This window comes from Pseudorca crassidens, chromosome 1 (genome assembly GCF_039906515.1).
Source record: "Pseudorca crassidens isolate mPseCra1 chromosome 1, mPseCra1.hap1, whole genome shotgun sequence".
NCBI lineage: Eukaryota > Metazoa > Chordata > Mammalia > Artiodactyla > Delphinidae > Pseudorca > Pseudorca crassidens.
This window is the reverse complement of record NC_090296.1, coordinates 63306369-63329140: the sequence shown is the minus strand read 5'-3', so window position 1 is coordinate 63329140 and position 22772 is coordinate 63306369. Positions and strand designations below refer to the sequence as shown.

Genomic DNA, 22772 nt, shown 5'->3' with positions numbered 1-22772 from the left:
TGGTGTCCATGTTGTGAAGCAGTTTTTAAGGTTTTATGGCTTCGTTGGATAGCCGGTCACCACATGTTATACAAAGTGGGCTTGGAAAATGTAAATCACCTGTTGCAACGAACCTGTAATTTAAGTAGGACTCTTGGTATTTTCTTTTAAACCCAGCTTTCTTTTTGTTGGTAGTCTTAGAGTCTTCTGCTGTCTCATCATTGGGTCTTTCCCCCTTTTCAAAGAAGCTCTTCAGCGATATTTGTTCTTTACTCATTTTGGCTAGGGTTAGCTTGTGGGCTTACCAAAACTGTGACTGAGACAAGTGCACAGTGGGGGAAAGAAGCACGGATGGAAGTGGTAAATAAAATAATGGGTGGGCCATGTGCGGACTAAAATAAGTGTCGGATTCTGACTTAAAGCCTGCCACAAGATGCAGCTGTACAATTGAAGTACATCAACTCACTTGCCACTATAAAGCCTGCCATCAGATGCAGCTTAATTGTCACTTGCCACTCACTGATAGGGTTTTTTAAAAAAAATTTTAAAATTTTACTTATTTTTTGGCTGTGTTGGGTCTTCGTTGCTGCATGCAGGCTTTCTCTAGTTGCGGCAAGTGGGGGCTATTCTTTATTGCAGTGCACGGGCTTCTCATTGCAGTGGCTTCTCTTGTTGCTGAGCACGGGCTCCAGGCGTGTGGGCTTCAGTAGTTGCAGCACTCGGCCTCAGTAGTTGTGGCATGTGGGACCTAGAGCATGCGGGCTTCAGTAGTTGCGATGTGTGGGCTCAGTAGTTGTGGTGTGCAGGCTCATTAGTTGTGGTGCATGGGCTTAGTTGCTCTGCAGCATGTGGGATCTTCCTGGACCAGGGATAGAACCCATGTCCCCTGCATTGACAGGTGGGTTCTTAACCACTGTGCCACCAGGGAAGTCCCACTGACAGGGTTTTGATATGAGTCTGCAAGCAATTGATTTATTATGGTCTCTGTGCAAACTTATCTGCTAATGATAATCTGTATTTGCAGCGCTCCCCAGTGCTAGCATCACTGCCTCAGCTCCACCTCAGATCATCAGGCATTAGATTCTCATAAGGAGTGCGTAATCTAGATCCCTTGCATGCGCAGTTCACAGTAGGGTTTGTGGTCCTATGAGAATCTAATGCCGCTGCTGATCTGACAGGAGGTGGAGCTCAGGGGGTAATGCGAGCGATGGGGAGTGGCTATAAAGACAGATGAAGTTCTGCTTGCTCGCCTGCTGCCCACCTCCTGCTGTGGGGACCGGTTCCTAATGTGGTACCAGTCCATGGCCCCGGGGGTTGGGGACCCCTGCTATAGAAGGAGGAATATAAGAAAAAGTGCAAAGGCCAGATCGTAAGGCTTATTCAAAAAAGTGAGAAAACCAGTTTGGTTGGGAGAAGGATTTGAGCTAGAAAAGGAAAAGATATAGATGTGAAAGATTTCAAAAAAAGCAGATAGTGGGATTGATCACTACAAGTTTAAGAGTCAAGGTAAGAAGAAAAACCCAGATACAAGGAGAATGGTGGTAGCATGAACAGAAATAGACAAGTAAAAGATTTGAGATGAAGGTGGAGGATAGAGTATTACAACATGTTGTTTTTGAGGTCCTGTTGGTGTATTTAAGTCAGAGTGCCCAACTGATAGGTAGAAATGTGGCGTTGGGACCTGCCTGGTATGGGAAGCATAATTTGGAAGTCATCTTCCTAGTCATGAAAATAGGTGAGATTTCAAAAGTGAGGAATACAGAGAAAGAACATCTATACTATATGTGAATACATTTCCTAGATCTGTAAAACATTTTATCTTCAAGTGTTCTTTGTTTTTTTTGTAATTTTAATTTTTATGGGAGCTAGAATCTCGCAATATGATATCTGTTTACTAAAATTCTGCCTCTCTAATTTTTATGTTGACCCTTGTGATTTTTCACTGTTTTTTATTCTATCCCAGAAAATAATGAACAACTTAATTTGTGAAAAATGTAACAATAATTTGAACTACAAGTCAAATTTTTTAAGTGCAAAGAAATTATTTAAATAAACTTTGCAGTTTTGCATGTTGTGAAAGCATTTCTTTTCTACCATATGTCTTGCATGTTAAATTTCCACAGTTTTATTCTTCTCCAGCCTTGGTACTGGGCCGGTCCTAAGGCTACAGAAAAACTATCCAGAGATATTGGGGAGTGAGTCGTCTTGGGGGACCACGTTTTAAATAGCCAAGGAATAAGCTATTAGGAGCCAGAAATAATTTTAATCTGTTTCAGAAGAGTTAAAAAAAATTGTATACTTCCTCACTATTGGAAGATAACTGAACATAATTTAACTCTTTCTCATAGTTTGACCTTTATTTGATGATGATCAATATGCACATCATTTTGAGCTTCTGTTATTGTCAACTGTATGTGATGTAAAAATAGAAGATATGAAATATAGGACAGAGCTGGTAACTAACAGTTGCTTTCCTTGAAAAGTTTGCTTGTTTTTCTCCTCATTTTCCTCTTTCGCACTGACTGACAGTAATTTGGGGAGAGGGATCAATGGGAATATAAGAGTAGGAGACCAAGATATTCTGTGGTAAACATAATGAGATTAGTCTTCTTTTTTATTTGAATCGCAAATCATCTTTGTGAGCAGTGCTGAAAGAAGAATTCCATAAGTGTTTTTGAGCAATATTAACCTTTAAAGGACATAATCATCTTGGTGCTTAAGTTCTCGTGATTTGGTGGAAAACAGACCAAAAGTGGGTTAATTACTTCATAGTCACAGTTTAATGTCGGCCCTTTAAAATGATTTAAAAATGAATAAAAATAAGAAGGTCTAGAGACTGTTATAGTTTTAATTCATCTGTATTTTAGGTTAAAATCTATAGTGCAAATTATTTTTGGTAAATATGTATTTTAAGGCTGAATGTAGGCCTTGCATATCTAACTTCATATTTCAGTGTTTTTCTTTTTTTTTTTACCATTTGAATTAACATTCAGATATATTTGGAACATAAAATTAATTTTATCTTTGATATTTGCCTTTTACTAACAGAAATGGATGATGAAGACTGTGAAAGAAGAAGAATGGAATGTTTAGATGAAATGTCCAATCTTGAAAAACAGTTTACCGATCTCAAGGATCAGTAAGTAGTGACTTCAGAAGGTCATTGTCACCGAATCTTAACCTTGTCACGTGTACAGTAGCATGAGAGAAATTATATTCACTCTAAACTATTTTCCTTTTCGTGTTTTATGGGACCGACTGATCTGAAAAAGGCTTTGGCTATTGTTTGCCTGCTGAAGGCCTCATTAACTAATCAAGGGTTTTGAGGCTGTTTTTGGGGGGGATATAATAAGATTTTTATGTGGGGTTGGTAATGAAAATGTTTTCCTGGGTTGTTGCACCCTTGATTCTAATCTGCTTCATTTATTCCTTTGTTAAATAATTGGATAAAGATAGCATTTTAAAATTGTGAGAATAAGAGAGATATTTCCCAAAGATGGCATAGTGATTTTTGTTTATATCTTAACATTGGGTAATATATACATTACGTGTTTTCACACGCATTATTTAGTTTGCTTCTCTGTAAGGTTGGGAGATAGATAGTCTTATCTCTAATTTACCCATGAGAAGATTGATGCTCAGAGAGGTTAAGTGATTTGTTCATAGTTCTTCAGAAAGTGATAAATTAAGCCAGGCTTTCTGCCTCCTAGTGCAGAAAGTGCTGTGGTGTCCCTTCCACTAAGGCACATTACTTTGGAGGAACTGTAGTGGAATAGAAAGAGCATAGGCTCTGAATCCAGGCTTTCTGGACAGATTTCAAAGGTATAATAAGAGATTCGTTATTATCTACTGTAAAGATTGAATGAGCAGTCTGTAAAATTCTCAGCCATTTGTCTGGCATGTAGTGCATGTTTATTAGATATTATTTTTTTCCCCCTGCTTATAATGCCAGAACTCTTATGTAAAGTTGGTAACGCAAGAATGGGCCCCAGTGATTTGAGAGAACAGAATAGAAGCAGATGCAGATTAAAAAAAAATCTTAAAGGTGAGCTTTCAGTTTGGAACTTGCTGGCAAGGTTATGGGGCAAGCTACATTTTAGGAATTGTAAATGAAAGAGAGAAAGACACCTTAACTTATTCAGAAGCTGGCTCTTCAGTTTATGAATCCTTCGTGATTTTGCTGTTTATTCCTTTTCTTCTACTTCTTCCCTAGAGAGGGCCAAAGAAGAGATGAAAGCCCATTTAATATCTGAAATTGCCAGACTAAAATAAGACAGGTTTGGTTACCATATGAATCCTGCTGGATTTATGCCATTTCTGGTCTTAACTTTCACTGGTATTAGAGATGAATATATAGATAATGTTCCCTGCTAGTGCAACAAATTAATATAAGCAATCCAAAATAATCCAAAGTTTAAAATTGTGGCTTTAAAAAACATGATATTTTCTTATTCTAAAGATTTACATTATTAATTTGAAATTAAAATTAGTTTGGATCCCCAGGAATCCATTATTTGGGCAACATGGAGAGTTCATTCAGTTCATTTGGGATCATTCTGGAAAAGGGGAAGCAAATTTGTATTTTTGTATTTTAGCACAAGTAATCCGTGAGTGAATAATTCTTAAACAATTATTTAAGATACACCTATTGAGCTTTTAAAGTGCCTTTTATGGTTATCCAAGACATGAAAATTGCTGTAAAGCGCTAGTATAATATATTATGTAGGAGAACTTTGCATCTAGTGAGTCATTTGGACTAATCTTGTTCACCTTGGGGCAGGCAATTGTCTTGATTATTACTTTCTCATGGCTCACTATGACCACCAGCCAGTTCCCCCTACCAGCTTTATTCATTTCTGAAAGTGTTAAAAGTAGACCCATTACCACTATTTAATAGGATTCTTTCTCAAGGAATTGGAATCTAGAAATATGTTTTAGAAAAGAAAAATCTTGGCACCAGATTTATAATTATTTTTTTGTCTTGCCCCATTGCTTTGTGTTTTATTTTTATTTTGTCACACTGTGTATCTCTGTAAGCTGTCTCAAATCCTCTTTGGCAGAGGTGGGAAATATAATAATAATAATAGTAATAATAATAATAGTAGTAATAAATACCCTGCTTTGCCTGTTCTGCTACTACAGGGCACAGTAGCACTCCATTCCTAAGGCAGAAAATCCACAATTTGCAGTTTGTAAAGTGGTGGAAGGTGAGTTCTTCCACCTCCTTAAAAAGATAGAGGAACTTGTGCCATCCAAGTTTCCATTCATTTCAGCGTTCAACATCCAACAAACGTTAATTGAGCTTCTATTCTGCGAATAGTATTGTGGTTGCTGCTGAGGGACTCATGATCCTTGCCTTTGATGAGTTTATACTTGGATTCCAAGGCTGTAGAAATTATACTGATTTTGAGGAATCTATTCTTTTAAAAGTGAGCTAATTGAATATCGTTCATTCACATATCCTCTTCATTCAAGATGTTCACCTATTCAGGATACCTTATCAGTATTTTGTATGAGTTTGATTTTCAGGGGCAGTCATCTTTTTTATCAGATTTTTAGCATTTTGCCTAAAGTTGTATTTATAACTTCAAAAACTATAAGTATCATGTTGTACTTTTCTGACTTTACACATTGTATGTTGCGTTTTAGAAAAATTTAACCCAGATGTGATAACGTATTATTTTGGCAGTTAATTCAGATAATTTTTCCCTTTTTGTTTAAAAAAAAGAATAGTTATTGTATTAACACTCAAATTTGCTTTATTCCTTTAGAATCATTGTATAAATCTCTATGCTAATTATAATGGCCAATAGTAGACAATTAATATTAGTTGCCTTAATTGTATTGGTTTATATTTTCAAGAGGAAAGAGTGGAATTTTATATGAAAGCCAGGTATCATCATGTTTTCAATAGCCAACTGCTATTTATACGAACACCTACAAGCATAAGCAGTGGTTTCTTTTGGAAGTTACTAGATGCCATCCTTGTGATGTATATGACATATTCTTCACCTATGATGAAGTAATAAATGGCAAAAAAATTTTACAAAATGACCTTAAATTGTTTGCTTTGAAATTTTAGGATGCCCTTGAAATGCCACAAAGCCAGGGTTAGAAGTGCCTTTCATAAAGAATGACAATTTAAACATTTTCCTGTTAAAAAAGAGTTAGTTCTGTCCTGCAGGATTATTGCTAAAAATAAACATTGAGTTGTCTCACATACTGTCTTTGATAATCAAGCTAAAGGTATTGGGATGACAGCTGGTAAATTAGGAGTATTTGTATGTGGACTCATAAATAGAGCAACAGGGATTCCTTGCCCCACTTTTCACTCCCCCATCTATTGAGCAACTCATTGTTATATCTTCTTCATTTGCAGTCTAGAAGAACTGAGTATGCCAGATCACAAGTTCTCTAGCCATTGGTTTTACCTTCATCACTCTACTTCTTCTTTGTTCTTTTAAAAATCAAGTAGGCTGAATATTGTAATACTGACTGCTTTTCAGGAAACTCGGAGAGGAGACAGGGAATTATTTATTTTTGAAAACTAGTAATGCCTGTATCTAAATTATTCAAAATGATTTTTTTTTAAACTCAGTGTTTATTTGACCTTTTCTCTTAGAATTGATTTATTCTGCAGTTAAAACAAAAACATCTAGAGTGACCAAAAGTGGTTATTTCAGTTGTATTTTTTGTATTGTAAGTTAACTATTAAAGAGTGATATATCTAAAAAATAGAAAGACATTTCTTTGTGATTATGTGCATAAAGCCAAATAATGTAACTGCATTCTTCTCTTCACTTGAGAGCAAGGCAAAAATACATTTGGTAGGCTATTAGAATATGAATGATATTAAGAAGAGAATGTATAGAAATGGTAAATTGTTAGCCTTTGTTGGGCTTTTAAAATTAATATCTTAATTTTTGCTTTGTTAAGACTTTATAAAGAACGATTAAGTCAGGTGGATGCAAAACTACAAGAAGTCATAGCTGGAAAAGCACCAGAATATTTGGAACCACTGGCAACTTTACAAGAAAATATGCAAATTCGTACAAAGGTAGCAGGTAGGAAAGTGAAACATCTTTTCCATATAGTAGAAAATGAACTCTTCAATAGACTTAAAAGGTGTTTATCAAGTGAGCGGTTGTTGTTAATGAAAGTACAACTGTATTTACGTTGACCAGAGTATTTCACTGTCAGTCAGCCCACAGTTATTTATTAAATGCCTCATGCTTTTCTCTGCTACTGTAGGGGCTTGAAAAAAGAAAAAAAGCCCTCAAATTGCTCACAGTGTTGTTGAGAGGGTGAAACACATGTGAAACAATTAGAAACCATGATACTTTCATTAAGAGATACTATTACTATCGCAGTTTAATTTCCTATTAAGGTTCAATTTAAGTCCTCAGTATTTTTCATCTGTAAGAGTGATAAGGATTTTTTATTTGTAAAAACATTTTTTAAATGTTTGATCAGGATATTAAAGAACAGAGAATTCGCCTTCAAACCTACAGTTTAGACATGAGTTTTTATTTTGATAAGTTTGATGACTCATTTGTGGCTGTGACTAAATGAAGATGTACTATATTTGTGTGGTTAAATTTCAGCCTTCTGTTTGTAACTGGGATCTGGCCTCAGAATTGTGTCCTACCACGCATAACAAGGGATATATCTATTTGAAGGTCACTTAATGATTTTTCATAGTCAAACTAAAAACTGAAATTTAATTAATGGAGATGCCGATTGTTTTCTTTTTGAGGGACACTAATTGATCCTCATGTACCTGTTGTATAATACCTAAGGCATTGTTGCTAATAGGTTATCTTTGTACTAAATCCACCTTAAACCAAATTTTATTCTTGAGTGCTTAGTATTAAGTATGTAGATGATGTGATGCTTAATCTGCTGTCTTTGCATATTGGCTTAGCACACCCTTAAAAGTAAACATGTCCTTAATTTTCCTGGACATTCTAAAAGCACTAAGTGAGACTTAGTGGATGTTTAGGAAATATTACTTCAGTCAATTATTCACTTTTCTGTTAGGCAGCCTCCTTTACTTTTTGATTGTACAAAAAGTAGTGTGTGTGAATGTGTTGCTGATGGCATAGTTCCAGATATCTGTCCCTTGCCTTTTCTATACAAGAAACAGAATTACATTTCTAGGGGCAACTATGGCATACAGTTAAGCATATACATCTCGACCTCTTTATTTGCCATTTTTGTGATGGCATGTTTGCATGACCATGGTGCCTATTTTATGCTGTTGTCTTGGTACCTCTAAGTTAAACTCACTTGAGCATCCATTCTCTAGGTAAAGCCCTGTTAGGAGCACTCAAACCTCGTATCAGTTTATAAATTTTGTTATATTAGTTTCTACATTTAATCCTCTTGGAAGCTTTGGACTCTGAAGATAAATAATAGTTAAAAACTAGTGGTTTTGATGGTTATGGTATCCAGTTGTTCCTTTGAGTATATATGATTAAGAAACCAGAGCTTATTGACTCTGTTTCCCTTATGAATCCCAAGAGATTGTTTTTCATAGGTGAAGAGTTTTATTTTCATTTTAATCATTCTCTATTAAACATTTAGGAGTATTCTTTAGAAAAATGGGTAAGAACTAAAAATTGCAGTGTAGTTTTTTTCTAGCACTTAAACTCTTATTAGTTTTCTAGTCTTCTTTGATATATATTTTAACTGAGCCTTTTATTTTTAGTTTTTAAAGGTAAAGTTAGACTCACTTGCCAGTTTCTTCTTGATTCATCTTATAAAATAGTTAGGACAGAATTCCTGTAGGGAAGTGATATTGAAACTCCTTATTGCTAACATAATCAGAGTAATTGTGTTTGGTTGCAGGAATCTATAGAGAGCTCTGCTTAGAATCTGTAAAGAACAAATATGAATGTGAAATTCAAGCTTCTCGCCAGCATTGTGAGGTACTGTTATTTTGCTTAACTTTTAAGCTGATTTCAACTCTTCAAGTCTTATGAGTACAGCAGTTAAAATAGTAAATAAACTAAATGAAACAAAATTAAATAGTACTTTAGCTCAGCACTTGTACGTTTTGTTTTTTTTTTAAATACAGTTGCACTGGAAGCTGTATTGGAAATAGGACACAAACAAGGGACCATAGAAAAGAACTAAGTGATATAATTTTAGAAGTTTTGCAACTGTTACCTTAAAAAGACTTTAATGATTATGTCATCTGGCATCACTGAAAATAGTATAATTAGTATAATATTCAAGGCTCAAAAAATGTATATCCAGTAGTACAGTTAGATTGTTGGGCTATATTAATTTCTCAATCTCTAGATCTGTTTCCACATCTTAGGGCAAAATTCTCTACGGGGAAAAATAAATTCTGTATGTTGTGTTTATTTTGAATAGCGTTTGAAAACATAGTACTGATTTTGCAGATAACTTTTCATAAAACCTAGACAAGATCATAAATATACTAGTGAAAATAAGAGGACGCGTTCTATGATGATTCTTATCTTACTTTAATGTACCATATCTTCATAAATCATTAAAATACTAAGAATATATAGGTATAAAAATGATGGAGCTTGTTATTTCATTTTCTTGGTTATAATTGAGGTGAAACGTCTTTTGGTGTGTACTGGCTGCTTGGATTTTCTTTCCTAAGAAGTGCCTGTTCATATCTTTTGCCTTTACTTTGGGCTTTTAGTCTTTTCCTCGTTGACTGTAGAAGTTCTTTATATACTCTGGATACAAATGCATTGCTGGTTATTTGCTTTGCAAATATTTTTACCCAGGCAATGGAATATCTTTTCACTTTTTCTGATGACCTTATGAACAAAATTTTACATTTTAATGTAGTTGAATTTATCATCTTTCCTTTATGATAGATGCTTTTTGTGTCTTCCCCACTTTGAGGTAAAATGATGTATTTTCTTTTAAAAGTTGAAATTTTGCTTTTTAACAGATTGCTAAACTGCCTTTAATTAATTTTTATGTGTGGTTAAAGTATGGCTCTAATTTTACTTTTTTGCATATGGATAGGTAATTCTCGACACTATTTATTATATTCTTCATTGTTTTCCCACTAATCAGCAATCCCATCTCTTTTTTTTTTTTTTTTTTTTGCGGGACGCGGGCCTCTCACTGTTGTGGCCTCTCCCGTTGTGGAGCACAGGCTCCGGCAGGCTCAGCGGCCATGGCTCACGGGCCCATCCGCTCCGCGGCATGTGGGATCCTCCCAGACCGGGGCACGAACCCGTGTCCCCTGCATCGGCAGGCGGACTCTCAACCACTGCGCCACCAGGGAAGCCCTCCCATCTTTTTTATATCAAATATCCACATATGTGTTGGCTTGTTTTTAGCTTTTTTTCATTTGTTCCATTGGTCTGTTTGGCTCTTTCTGCACCAGTGTCACAGCATCATTTTTTACAGCTTTCAGTCTAGTAAGTCTTAGTAACTCAATACCCTAATAATTTTATCTTGCTCTTTTCCTTCTTACAGTTGTTATTGTTAATTTTTTTGTTTTTTTTAGTAACAACTTTTAAAGAATTGCTTTTTATTTTCTGCTGCTGCATAGAAAAGTAATTTATATATTGATATTATATCCAATCTTATCTACCTCTCTTAATTCTAATAATTTAATTACAGATTCTTAGATTGTCCATGTAGATAATAATGTCATTTGTGAATAATAGCAACTTTTTTCTTCCTTTCTGATCTCTTTTTTTTTTAAAATTTTATTTATTTTTGGCTGTGTTGGGTCTACGTTGTTGCGTGCGGGCTTTCTCTAGTTGTGGCAAGCGGGGGCTACTCTTTGTTGCAGTGTGCGGGCTTCTCATTGTGGTGGCCTCTCTTATGGAGCACGGGCTATAGGCATGAAGGCTTCAGTAGTTGCAGCACGGTGGGCTCAGTAGTTGCGACGTGTGGACTCTAGGGCGCACAGGCTGCGGTAGTTATGGCTCTCGGGTTCTAGAGCACAGGGTTAGTAGTTATGGCACACGGGCTTAGTTGATCTGGGTCTGGGATCTTCCCAGACCAGGGATCAAACCCATGTCCCCTGCAATGGCAGGTGGATTCTTAACCACTGTGCCACCAGGGAAGTCCTCTGATCTCTTCTTATTTGTTTCACTTGTCTTAATGGCACTGATAGCACCTCTAGTACATGTTGGAATAGAAGCAGTGAAAGCTGGTCATTACTGTGTTCTTGATTTTAAGGGAATGCTTCTAATGGTTTTCCAGTTAGTATGATACTTGATGTTTGGTTTTAATAAATACTCTTTTTATCAAGTTAAGGAAATTTATTTCTTTTTTTCTAAGAATTTTCCCATAAATATTGTTAGAGTTTATTAAATACTTTTGTCTGCATCTGTTGAATTAGTCATTTTTTTTGCACTTAAATTATTAATGTATTTTCTAATGTTAAACTGTCCTTGGATTCCTGGAATGATTATTTTTCTTGTGCATTACAAGATTCAGTTTGCTGATATTTTGTTTAGAAGCTTCATTTCTATGTTAATAAGTGAGATTTAATTTTTAATTCTTATATTATCTTTGTTTGATTCCAAGATGCATAAAATAAGTTAGGAATATTCCATATTTTTCTCTTCTATAGAAGCATATATTTAACATTGCAATCTTCAGTTCCATGAGTGCTTAGTACATCTTGTCTTTATGATGCATTTTTGAAAACAATCTCATAGTAGGGTTGCAAGAAGGTACAAAAGAACTTGTTTGGTGAACATGAGAATGAGTTGGCAACATGATGCTCCATAACCCCTGAATACTGTAATGAATATTTCAAACAAATGAGGGATGTTCTCTTACATAACCACACTAAAATCATCAAAATCAGGAAATGTACATTGATATTGTTACTACCATCTAATCTTCTGACTCCATTTAAGTTTTAGCAGTTTTCCCTATAGCAGTCTTTATAGCAAAGAGATGCAGTTCAGAATCACGTTATCTTTGTCATTGCATTTAATTGTCTTGTCTTTTTAGTCTCCTTCAGTGTGGAACAATACCTCAGTCTTCCCTTGGTTTTTTAATGACCTTTACATTTTTGAAAATTTCAGGCCAGTTATATTATAGAATGTTCCTCAATTTTGAGTTGGTCTGCTGTTTCTTCATGATTAGAACCAGGTTTTGTATCTTTGGTAGGAGTATCACAGCAATGATGCTGTGTTCTTCTCATTGAATTCTAACAGGCAGTGCACAATTTTGATATGTACCATGATAGGTTATGTACACTCTGATCACTTGGTTTAAGTGATGTCTTCTAGGTTTTTCTAAGTATACGTAACTTTTTCTCATTGTGATTAGTAAGTATTTAGTGGAGAAGTACTTTGAAACTGCAAATATCTCATTCCTCGTAACACTTTCAATTTATTCATTTATTTATTTATATAAGTATATGCATTGTTTCTTCACTCTTTTTTTTTTTTGTCTGCTTCATCTTTCAATTACTGAGGGAGGTGAGCAGAATTTCTCTCTGTGATGGTGGATTTGTTAATACCTCCTTGTATTTATTTCTTTTATTTTCTTTTTGATATTAGTTTTCTTTCATTTCCTAAGAAAATTCACATACTGTTCTTTTCAATATAGTAAAGTCATTCATAATTTGAGATCTGGAGGCCAAAGGTGCTAATGATGAGGTGCCTCACAATGCATGTCCACTGTCTCAAGTTCCTTTGGTCAAAAAGGATTGTACAGTCCCAGAGACGTTGTAATGCTCATGATTCCAGAGCACCCAGTTGAAACATCTCTCATGGAATTTCTTTCATCTTTTTCTTTGTTTTGTTTTATTTTTTTCCTTTTTTCCTCTGTCTTCCTTCCTCCCTTCCTTCTTTCCTTCCTTCTTCCCTTCCTCCCTTCCTCCCTCCCTCCCCCCAACCCGCTCTCTCTCTTTCTTTCTCTCTCTCTCTTTTTTTTTTTTTTTTTTTTTTTTTGCTGTACGCGGGCCTCTCACTGTTGTGGCCTCTCCCATTGCGGAACACAGGCTCCGGACGCGCAGGCCCAGCGGCCATGGCTCACGGGCCCAGCCACTCCACGGCACGTGGGATCCTCCCGGACCGGGGCACGAACCCACGTCCCCTGCATAGGCAGGCGGACCCTCAACCACTGCGCCACCAGGGAAGCCCTTTTCTCTCTTTTTAAAATTAGGGTAAGAACACTTAACATGAGATCTACCTTCTTAACAAATTTTAATGTGTAATATAGTATTGTTAGCTCTAGGCACATTGTTGTACAACAGATCTCTAGAACTTAACCATCACAGATAACTGAAACTTTATACCCATTGAACAGCAACTCCCTGTTTCCCCTTCCCCTTAGCCCCTGGCAACCACCATTCTACTCTCTGCTTCTATGTGTTTGACTAGTTTATATATCTCATATAATTGGTATCATGCGATCTTTGTCCTTAAGTGACTGGCTTATTTCACTTAGCATAATGTCCTCAAGGTTCTTCCATGTTGTAGCATATGGCAGGGTTTCCTTCTTTTTTTTAAAGAATGAATAATACTTCATTGTATGTATATATCACATTTTCTTTATCCATTCATCCTCAGTGTACATTTAGGTTGTTTTTCACATTTTGGTTATTGTGAATAATGCTGCAGTGAACACAGGAGTGCAAATATCTTTTTAAGACCCTGATTTCAGTTCTTTTAGGTATATACTCAGAAGTAGGATTGCTGGACCATATGGTAGTTCTATTTTTAGTGTTTTTGGGGAACCTCCATACTGTATTTCACAGTGACCACACCATTTTACATTTCCACGAACTGTGCACAAAGGTTCCAATTTTTCTATATCCTCACCAACACTTATTATCTTTTGGTTTTTGAATATAGGCATCCTAACAGGTATTAAGTGATACCTCATTGTCATTTTGATTTGCATTTTCTTATGATTAGTAATGTTGAGCATCTTTTCACGTACCTATCAGCCACTTTTATGTTTTTTTTGCAGAAATGGCTATTCAAATTCTTTGCCCATTTTTTAAATCAAGTTCCTTACATATTTTGGATATTAACCCCCTATTAGATACATGATTTGCAAATATTTTCTCCCATTCTGTTAGGTTGCTTTTTCACTCTAGTTGTTCTTTTGCTGTGCAGAAGCTTTTTTGTTTTGATATAGTCCCACTTATCTTTTTGTTTTTGTTGTCTTGTTTGTGCTTTTGGTGTCATATCCAATAAATCATTGCCAAGACCAATGTCATAAAGCTTATCCTCCTTATTTTCTTCTATTGGTTTTACAGTTTCAGGTCCTACATTTAAATCTGTAATCCATTTTGAGTTGATTTTTGTGTATGGTGTAAGATAAGGGTCAAGTTTTATTCTTTTGCATGTGGCTTTCCAGTTTTCCCAACACCATTTGTTGAAGGTCTATCCTTTCCCCATTATGTAGTCTTGGTAGCGTTATTGAAGTTCAGTTGACCATATATGCATGGGTTTATTTCAGGGTTCTTTATTCTGTTCCATTCGTCTAAATGTTTATGCCAGTACCATATTTTTAAAATTACAATAGCTTTGTGATATATTTTAAAATTAGGAAATGTGAGGCCTCCAGCTTTGTTCTTTCTCAAGATTGTTTTGGCTGTTTGGGGTCCTTTGTGTTTCCATATGAATTTTAGGATTGGTTTTTCTATTTCTGTAAAAAAAAAGTCATTGGAATTTTGATAGAGGTTACATTGAATTTGTAAATTGCTTTGGGTAGTATGGACATTTTAACAATATTAAGTCTTAATAACAATATTAAGTCTTTCAATCCATGAATGTGGGCTTTCCACTTATTTGTGTTTTCTTTAATTTCTTTCATCAACATTTTACGTTGTCAGTATACAAGTCTTTCACTTTAGTTTATTCCTAATTATTCTATTATTTTTGATACTCTTGTAAATGGGATTTTTAATTTTCCATATCTTTCATTCTATCAGTTTTTGCTTTATATATATATATAGAGAGAGAGAGAGAGTCTGTATTAGCAGACTCACATATTTTAGAATTTTTATTTTTTAATAAATGTAACATTTTATCCTTTTTTTTATACCCTTCTATCTCTGTAACAGTGATTTTTGCCTTAAAGTCTATTTTGTCTGATAGTTAAAACAGCTACCCTAGTTTTATTTGGCTTGGAATTTTCCTGATAAAAGGTTTTTTCATCCTTTTTTTTTCCCTCTCACTTTTTTCTGACCTTGTATTTTGGGTGTGTTACTCGTAAATAGCATAAGCCTTGAATTAAAATAAAATCTATTTTAACAATCTCTGTCTTTTAACTGATAAATTTAGTCCAATTATATTGATGGTGATTATTTTGATACTTAATTCCAACCTGTTTTGTGTTTTCAGTTTGTTCTGCTTTATCCTTTTTTTATTCTTTCCTGACCTTTTTTGGGAGGTATGTGTGATTTATTGAGTTTTAAAAATACATCATAAAGTTATACCCTCTATTTCTATTTTAATGATTACCTCCATACCTTCCATTTCTATATTTTAATGATTACCTTAAATTTTTAACATGCATACCTACATTAGTAGAATCGAAATATTAATTAATAACTCTGTCCTCCTCCTTAGAACTCCTATAAAGGACCTTAGAACTCTAACTCCAGTTACTCCCTCTCAAATTACAAGGTATAGTTGTTTACTATTTTAGTTCCATCTTGTTTTTCATACTTTAGATGAGACGTTATTTTGATCTCGTAAATTTAGTTCTTTTTAGGTTTATACACAGTTTACTAGTTTCTTGTTCACTGTTTTCGAATTGCAACCCTTCCTTGCAGGTCTATTTTCTGCTTCTTGAAGAACATCCTAGGCATTTCTTCACTGAGAGTCTGTTAGTGGTAAGCTCAGTTTTTATTTGTTCAAAAATAGCTTTATTTGTAAAAATTGTGAAAGGACAGTTTAGGGGGTTATAACATTCCAGGATGACAGTTATTTCCTGTTAATGTTTTTAGGATCTTACTTTCCATAGCCTGTGCTAGAAGGTTACAGTCATTTGTAGATACTTTTTTCCTTCCCTTCACTGGCTGCAAAAACTCTTCTCTTTGTTGTTCTTCAGTTTCTCTACTGTGTGTCTCCATAGAGATTATTTTTCTCTCCTGACTTGGATTTGTTGTGCTTTCTGAATCTCAGAATTTGTTCTCTGTTAATTCTGGAAATTTCTCAGTTGTTAACTTTTCTGGTATTGTCTGTCTTCCATTTTCTTTCCTTCTGTCTTCTGGAACTGTGATTAGTCATCTGTAAGGCCTTATTCGGTTTTCCATATTGCAATAATTCATTCATACTTTTATTCAATAAGTCATTATCTGACATCCTTCAGAGCCTAATTCTGCTGTTTTTTATTTCTGCCAAACCTCACACCTTATTTCCTTATTTCCTGATGCTGAAGGTTTTATTGGTAGCAATTCTGTGAGCCTTGGACACAGGCTGTAGCTCTTCAGATAGTGTCTGCTTTTATTTCCGCTGAGTTGTTTCAGCCAGGCATCCTGGTATGCCAGCACCACATGACTGCTTTCTGGCTTTGGATTTTCTGGAAGATGCAGGGTCTATATTTGAATCCCAAAGATGTAGAAATCAGGCCCAAGATGACATATTTTCAGGGAAAACTTTTTTCCCCACTTATTGCCTAGGCTGAGACAGATAGATTTCCCTCAGGTGGATTTTTTCAGTCGCCCTTTTCACTAAAGGTAGTGACCCTTGAGGACCATGCAGGGATCCCAGTTCCCCCCAAGATCTTTCTCTTTTAACCAAATAGCCATTAAAAGTGATGCCTCTCCATTCAATAACCAGCAAATACCCTCAAGGAAACCCCAGCTTTATTTTTATTTATTTATTTATTTTTTAAACATCTTCATTGGAGTATAATTGCTTTACAATGGTGTGTTAGTTTCTGCTTTATAACAAAGTGAATCAGTTATATATATACATATGTTCCCATATCTCTTCCCTCTTGCGTCTCCCTCTCTCCCACACTCCCTATCCCACCCCTCTAGGTGGTCACAGAGCACCAAGCTGATCTCCCTGTGCTATGCGGCTGCTTCCTACTAGCTATCTATTTTACATTTGGTAGTGTATTATGTCCATGCCACTCTCTCACTTTGTCACAGCTTACCCTTCTCCCTCCCCATATCCTCAAGTCCATTCTCTGGTAGGTCTGTGTCTTTATTCCCGTCTTGCCCCTAGGTTCTTCATGACCTTTTTTTTTTTTTCTTAGATTCCATATATATGTGTTAGCATACGGTGTTTGTTTTTCTCTTTCTGACTTACTTTACTCTGTATGACAGACTGTAGGTCCATCCACCCCACTACAAATAACTCAATTTCATTTCTTTTTATGGCTGAGTAATATTCCATTGTATATATGTGCCACATCTTTATCCATTCATCTGTTGATGGACACTTAGGTTGCTTCCATGTCCTGGCTGTTGTAAACAGGGCTGCAATGAACATTTTGGTATATGACTCTTTTTGAATTATGGTTTTCTCAGGGTATATGCCCAGTAGTGGGATTGCTGGGTTGTATGGTAGTTCTAGTTTTAGTTTTTTAAGGAACCTCCATACTGTTGTCCATAGTGGCTGTATCAATTTACATTCCCACCAACAGTGCAAGAGGGTTCCCTTTTCTCTGCACCCTCTCCAGCATTTATTGTTTGTAGATTTTTTTGATGATGGCCATTCTGACCGGTTTGAGGTGATATCTCATTATAGTTTTGATTTGCATTTCTCTAATGATTAATGATGTTGAGCATTCTTTCATGTTTTTGTTGGCAATCTGTACATCTTCTTTGGCGAAATGTCTATTTAGGTCTTCTGCCCATTTTTGGATTGGATTGTTTGTTTTCTTGATATTGAGCTGCATGAGCTGCTTATATATTTTGGAGATTAATCCTTTGTCAGTTGTTTCATTTGCAAATATTTTCTCCCATTCTGAGGGTTGTCTTTTGGTCTTGTTTATGGTTTCCTTTGCTGTGCAAAAGCTTTTAAGTTTCATTAGGTCCCATTTGTTTATTTTTGTTTTTATTTCCATTTCTCTAGGAGGTGGGTCAAAAAGGATCTTGCTGTGATTTATGTCATAGAGTGTTCTGCCTATGTTTTCCTCTAAGAGTTTGATAGTGTCTGGCCTTACATTTAGGTCTTTAATCCATTTTGAGTTTATTTTTGTGTATGGTGTTAGGGAGTGTTCTAATTTCATACTTTTACATGTAGCTGTCCAGTTTTCCCAGCACCACTTATTGAAGAGGCTGTCTTTTCTCCACTGTATATTCTTGCCTCCTTTATCAAAGATAAGGTGACCATATGTGTGTGGGTTTATCTCTGGGCTTTTAATCCTGTTCCATTGATCTATATTTCTGTTTTTATGCCAGTACCATACTGTCTTTTTTTGTTTTGTTTGTTTTTGTTTTTGTTTTTGTTTTTGCGTTACGCGGGCCTCTCACTGTTGTGGCCTCTCACGTTGCGGAGCACAGGCTCTGGACGCGCAGGCTCAGCGGCCATGGCTCATGGGCCTAGCCTCTCTACGGCTTGTGGGATCTTCCTGGACCGGGGCACGAACCCGTGTCCCCTGCATCGGCAGGCGGACTCTCAACCACTGTGCCACCAGGGAAGCCCCATACTGTCTTGATTACTGTAGCTTTGTAGTATAGTCTGAAGTCAGGGAGCCTGATTCCTCCAGCTCCGTTTTTCGTTCTCAAGATTGCTTTGGCTGTTCGGGGTCTTTTGTGTTTCTATACAAATTGTGAAATTTTTTGTTCTAGTTCTGTGAAAAATGCCAGTGGTAGTTTGATAGGGATTGCATTGAATCTGTAGATTACTTTGGGTAGTAGAGTCCTTTTCACAATGTTGATTCTTCCAATTGAAGAACATGGTATATCTCTCCATCTGTTTGTATCATCTTTAATTTCTTTCATCAGTGTCTTATAATTTTCTGCATACAGGTCTTTTGTCTCCTTAGGTAGGTTTATTCCTAGATATTTTATTCTTTTTGTTGTAATGGTAAATGGGAGTGTTTTCTTAATTTCTCTTTCTGATTTTTCATCATTAGTGTATAGGAATGCCAGAGGTTCCTGTGCACTAATTTTGTATCCTGCTACTTTACCAAATTCATTGATTAGCTCTAATAGTTTTCTGGTAGCATCTTTAGGATTCTCTATGTAGAGTATCATGTCATCTGCAAACAGTGACAGCTTTACTTCTTCTTTTCCAATTTGGATTCCTTTTATTTCTTTTTCTTCTCTGGTTGCTGTGGCTAGGATTTCCAAAACTATGTTGAATAATAGTGGTTAGAGTGGGCAACCTTGTCTTGTTCCTGATCTTAGTGGAAATGGTTTCAGTTTTTCACCATTGAGAATGATGTTGGCTGTGGGTTTGTCGTATATGGCCTTTATTATGTTGAGGAAAGTTCACTCTATGCCTACTTTCTGCAGGGTTTTTATCATATATCGGTGTTGAATTTTGTCAAAAGCTTTCTCTGCATCGATTGAGATGGTCATATGGTTTTTCTCCTTCAATTTGTTAATTTGGTGTATCACATTGATTGATTGATTTGCATATATTGAAGAATCCTTGCATTCCTGGGATAAACCCCACTTGATCATGGTGTATGATCCTTTTAATTTGCTGTTGAATTCTGTTTGCTAGTATTTTGTTGAGGATTTTTGCATCTATGTTCAACAGTGCTGTTGGCTTGTAGATTTCTTTCTTTGTGACATCTTTGTCTGGTTTTGGTATCAGGGTGATGGTGGCCTTGTAGAATGAGTTTAGGAGTGTTCCTCCCTCTGCTATATTTTGGAAAACCCCAGCTTTAATATCAGGTTAGCATACTGGTTTTTACCTCCTTGTTTATATTTGGTCTTTGGGGGTAATCTCTTATTTTCTTAAGGGATTAGCTATACCTTATAAAAAGAGTTTTGTGGTATTTTATCTAGAATGTCTGTCTAGGTGTGGTGGAAGTTTTACTTTGTTTTGTTTTTTGTGGATATCTAGTCTACTATATTGCCATAAATAAAAGTCAATAAGATATCTTCAAGTAATGTTTTTTACTTAGACAATTATATTGATATTCTTTCTCTCATTATTTTTCAGCTTTGACAGTCCTCCCTCCTCCATAGAGATGCTAAATATTTACCTAAATTTCTTGTGGTTTAGTTATGGCTTGCTGTTTTGTATGTTTAATACATAATTAATATTATAATTACTCTGTTTAATTATATAATTAATCTGAAAATACTCACTAGTAGTTCAAGGGCATTTTAGATAGGAAATAAAGGGTGAATGGGAACTTACATTTAGAGTGTTATGTGTTTTACATTCTTTCTCTCATTTTAGTCCTTACAACAACTTTATAGCATAGGAATTATCTTGATTTTTATGAATGGGTTAACTAAGGCTCAGAGAGGTTAAATAGTTTGCTTGGGGGTCACACAATTAATAAGCAGCAGACCAGGATTGAAATCCTTTGATCTTTCTAGTCATTCATGCAGTTTACCATTAAATCTGAACTTGTTCAGGGCTTTGTATCTGCTTGTTCCTTAGTTCTACATTTGACTCATATAGAAATAACCTGAGAGGCAAGGGAAGTGGGAAGAAGGAAGACACACTGACAGTTGTCAGAATAAAAGTTTGATTAGCAGCAGATAGGAAGGAGGGGCCGGGACCAGAGACTAGACAGGTTCACACAGGTATGCACATAGAGAGTGTGCCAAAAACCACAGAGACAATTAGGCAGCAGATGGTTTGTGTCAAATTAAGGGAGAAAATCATATTTATAGAATACTACAGTGTGCCAGGCACTAAGATGGGTGGAGATGCTTTATTTAGGTTATCTCATTTAAGCCTCCCCACAGAGCTGCAAATGCGTTTTCAGATGCGACAGCAGGTGGTAGCAAGGTCTCAGCCAGGCCCTTAGGGTTCAGGGTTAGGATTTCAGTTCTTGAGAAGATTGGTGAGAGCTCTTCAGAGCTCTGATTTTTTGGTTGTCTATTCATTTAATTATTTTTTGTTTTCTGATTATAACATTCATAACTGTCTATTGAGAAAACTTGAGAAGTAAGTCTGAAGAAGACAGTAGAAGCAACCATAATCTACCAAGCATAAGTAATTACTGTTAATAAGTATGTGTGTTTGTATAATTGTTTTTCACATAGCTGATATGACTCTATGTATAGTATTTTGTATCCTAACTTTTTTATAAGCAGCATTTCATGAGCGTTTCCTTATGGCTCTAAATACTTTTTGGGGGGGGGGTCATTTTGTGTTTTATTTTGAAAAATTAATTTTTCTTCTAGTTTTATTGAGATATAATTGACATAGCACTGTGTAAGTTTAAAGTGTACAGCATAATGATTTAATTTACATACATCGTGAAATGATCATCATAATAAGTTTAATGGACATTCATCATCTCATATAGATACAAAATTAAAGAAAGAGAAAAAAGTATTTTTCCTCGAGATGAGAACTCTTAGGATTTGCTCTCTTAACAGCTTTCATATATAACATACAGCAGTGTTCATTATATTAATCATGTTGTACATCACATCCCTATTACTTGTTTATCTTATAACTGGAAGTTTGTACCTTTTGATTGTCTTCATCCAATTCCCCCTCCCTGAATACCCTTTTAAAAGTCAGTTTTTACGGGATAATGTGTGTACATATTTCTGAAGACACAGGCTTGTAATGAAAAACAGCAGTCCCTCTCCCATCTCCACATTTTACATCCCAGCAGCAATTGTCTATCAAAATCTTTTATCTACTGCTTCTGGAGTTCACCTTCATATTTCTAAATAATATCAGTTTTAGATATTACCTTTTGGTTTCCTGTTATGAAAGCTGAGGATTCCATAATAGTTCCCCTCATCTCATTCTTCCAATATTGTTGTGTCACAATTTTTGTTCTTATTGTAACTATAAATATTATTTACTGATCCAAGAGTTATACTTTGCTTAAACTTCCCTTTTTGTACAACTATTTTTTTAACCTTGGGATTAATTGCTTCATTTATTGTTTGTTAGTTTTCTCTCATTTACCAATTCTTCCCAGAGACTCCAGCAGATTTATGAAAACCCCCAATGCCATTTTCCACGTGATCAAATGCATCAGGTAATCCATGAGACCCATTTCCTTCTGGAGTCCTCCCTCCTGGGCGCAACTTCTCCACCCCTGGACCCCTTGTTCACCTGTTCCTTCCTGCTACATCCTTCAGATGCTTTCTAGGCCAGCTGCATCTCTGTCTTAAGGTGTATCTCTTCACCATCACCCTGGAAATTCCCTTTACATCTTTCCTGCTAGATCTTGTTTTCTTTTTTCAGTTTCATAGAGTAGCTTCTTGGGAAAAAGTGTACAGAAGTTAGTTGTTTGAGACCTCTTGTATTGGTTATCTATTGCTTTGTAATAAATTACTCCAAAATTTAGTCGCTTAAAACAATAATCAACATTTATTATTTCGCAGTCTCCATTGTCAGGAATTTGGGAGCCACTTAGTTGGGTGGTTCCGACTCAGGGAATCACATGAAGTTGCAGTGAAGAGGTCAGCCAGGGAAGCAGTTGTCTGAAGGCTTGAGGGGGGGCTGTCGGATCTGCTTCCCAAGTGACTGACTTCCAAGGCTGGCAAGCTGTTGCTGGTTGTTGGTTGGAAGCCTTAGTCCCATGGGCCTCTCCACAGGCTGACTGAGGGCCCCCATGACCTGGTGACTGTCTTCTCCCAGAGTGAACGGGTCACGAGAGCAAGACAGAAGTGACAGGGTTTTTAATAACTTAGATTTCTGCCACATTCTGTTCATTAGAGATGAGTCACTAAGTCCTACCCACAT

At 35.9% G+C, this 22772-nt stretch overlaps 1 protein-coding gene across 4 annotated transcripts in view; it reads left to right on the top strand.

Moving 5' to 3' along the window:
• Positions 1-22772, top strand: part of BRMS1L (BRMS1 like transcriptional repressor) — a 39905-nt gene that overhangs the window by 3611 nt on the left and 13522 nt on the right. For 2 of the 4 annotated variants that reach the window (XM_067737362.1, XM_067737368.1), the window contains exons 2-5: positions 3028-3118; positions 6916-7043; positions 8830-8909; positions 15743-15802. In XM_067737362.1, the coding sequence (XP_067593463.1) occupies positions 3028-3118; positions 6916-7043; positions 8830-8909; positions 15743-15802 (359 nt within the window). The remainder of the gene's footprint in view (positions 1-3027; positions 3119-6915; positions 7044-8829; positions 8910-15742; positions 15803-22772) is intronic. The other 2 variants (XM_067737377.1, XM_067737387.1) reach the window with 1 other exon arrangement.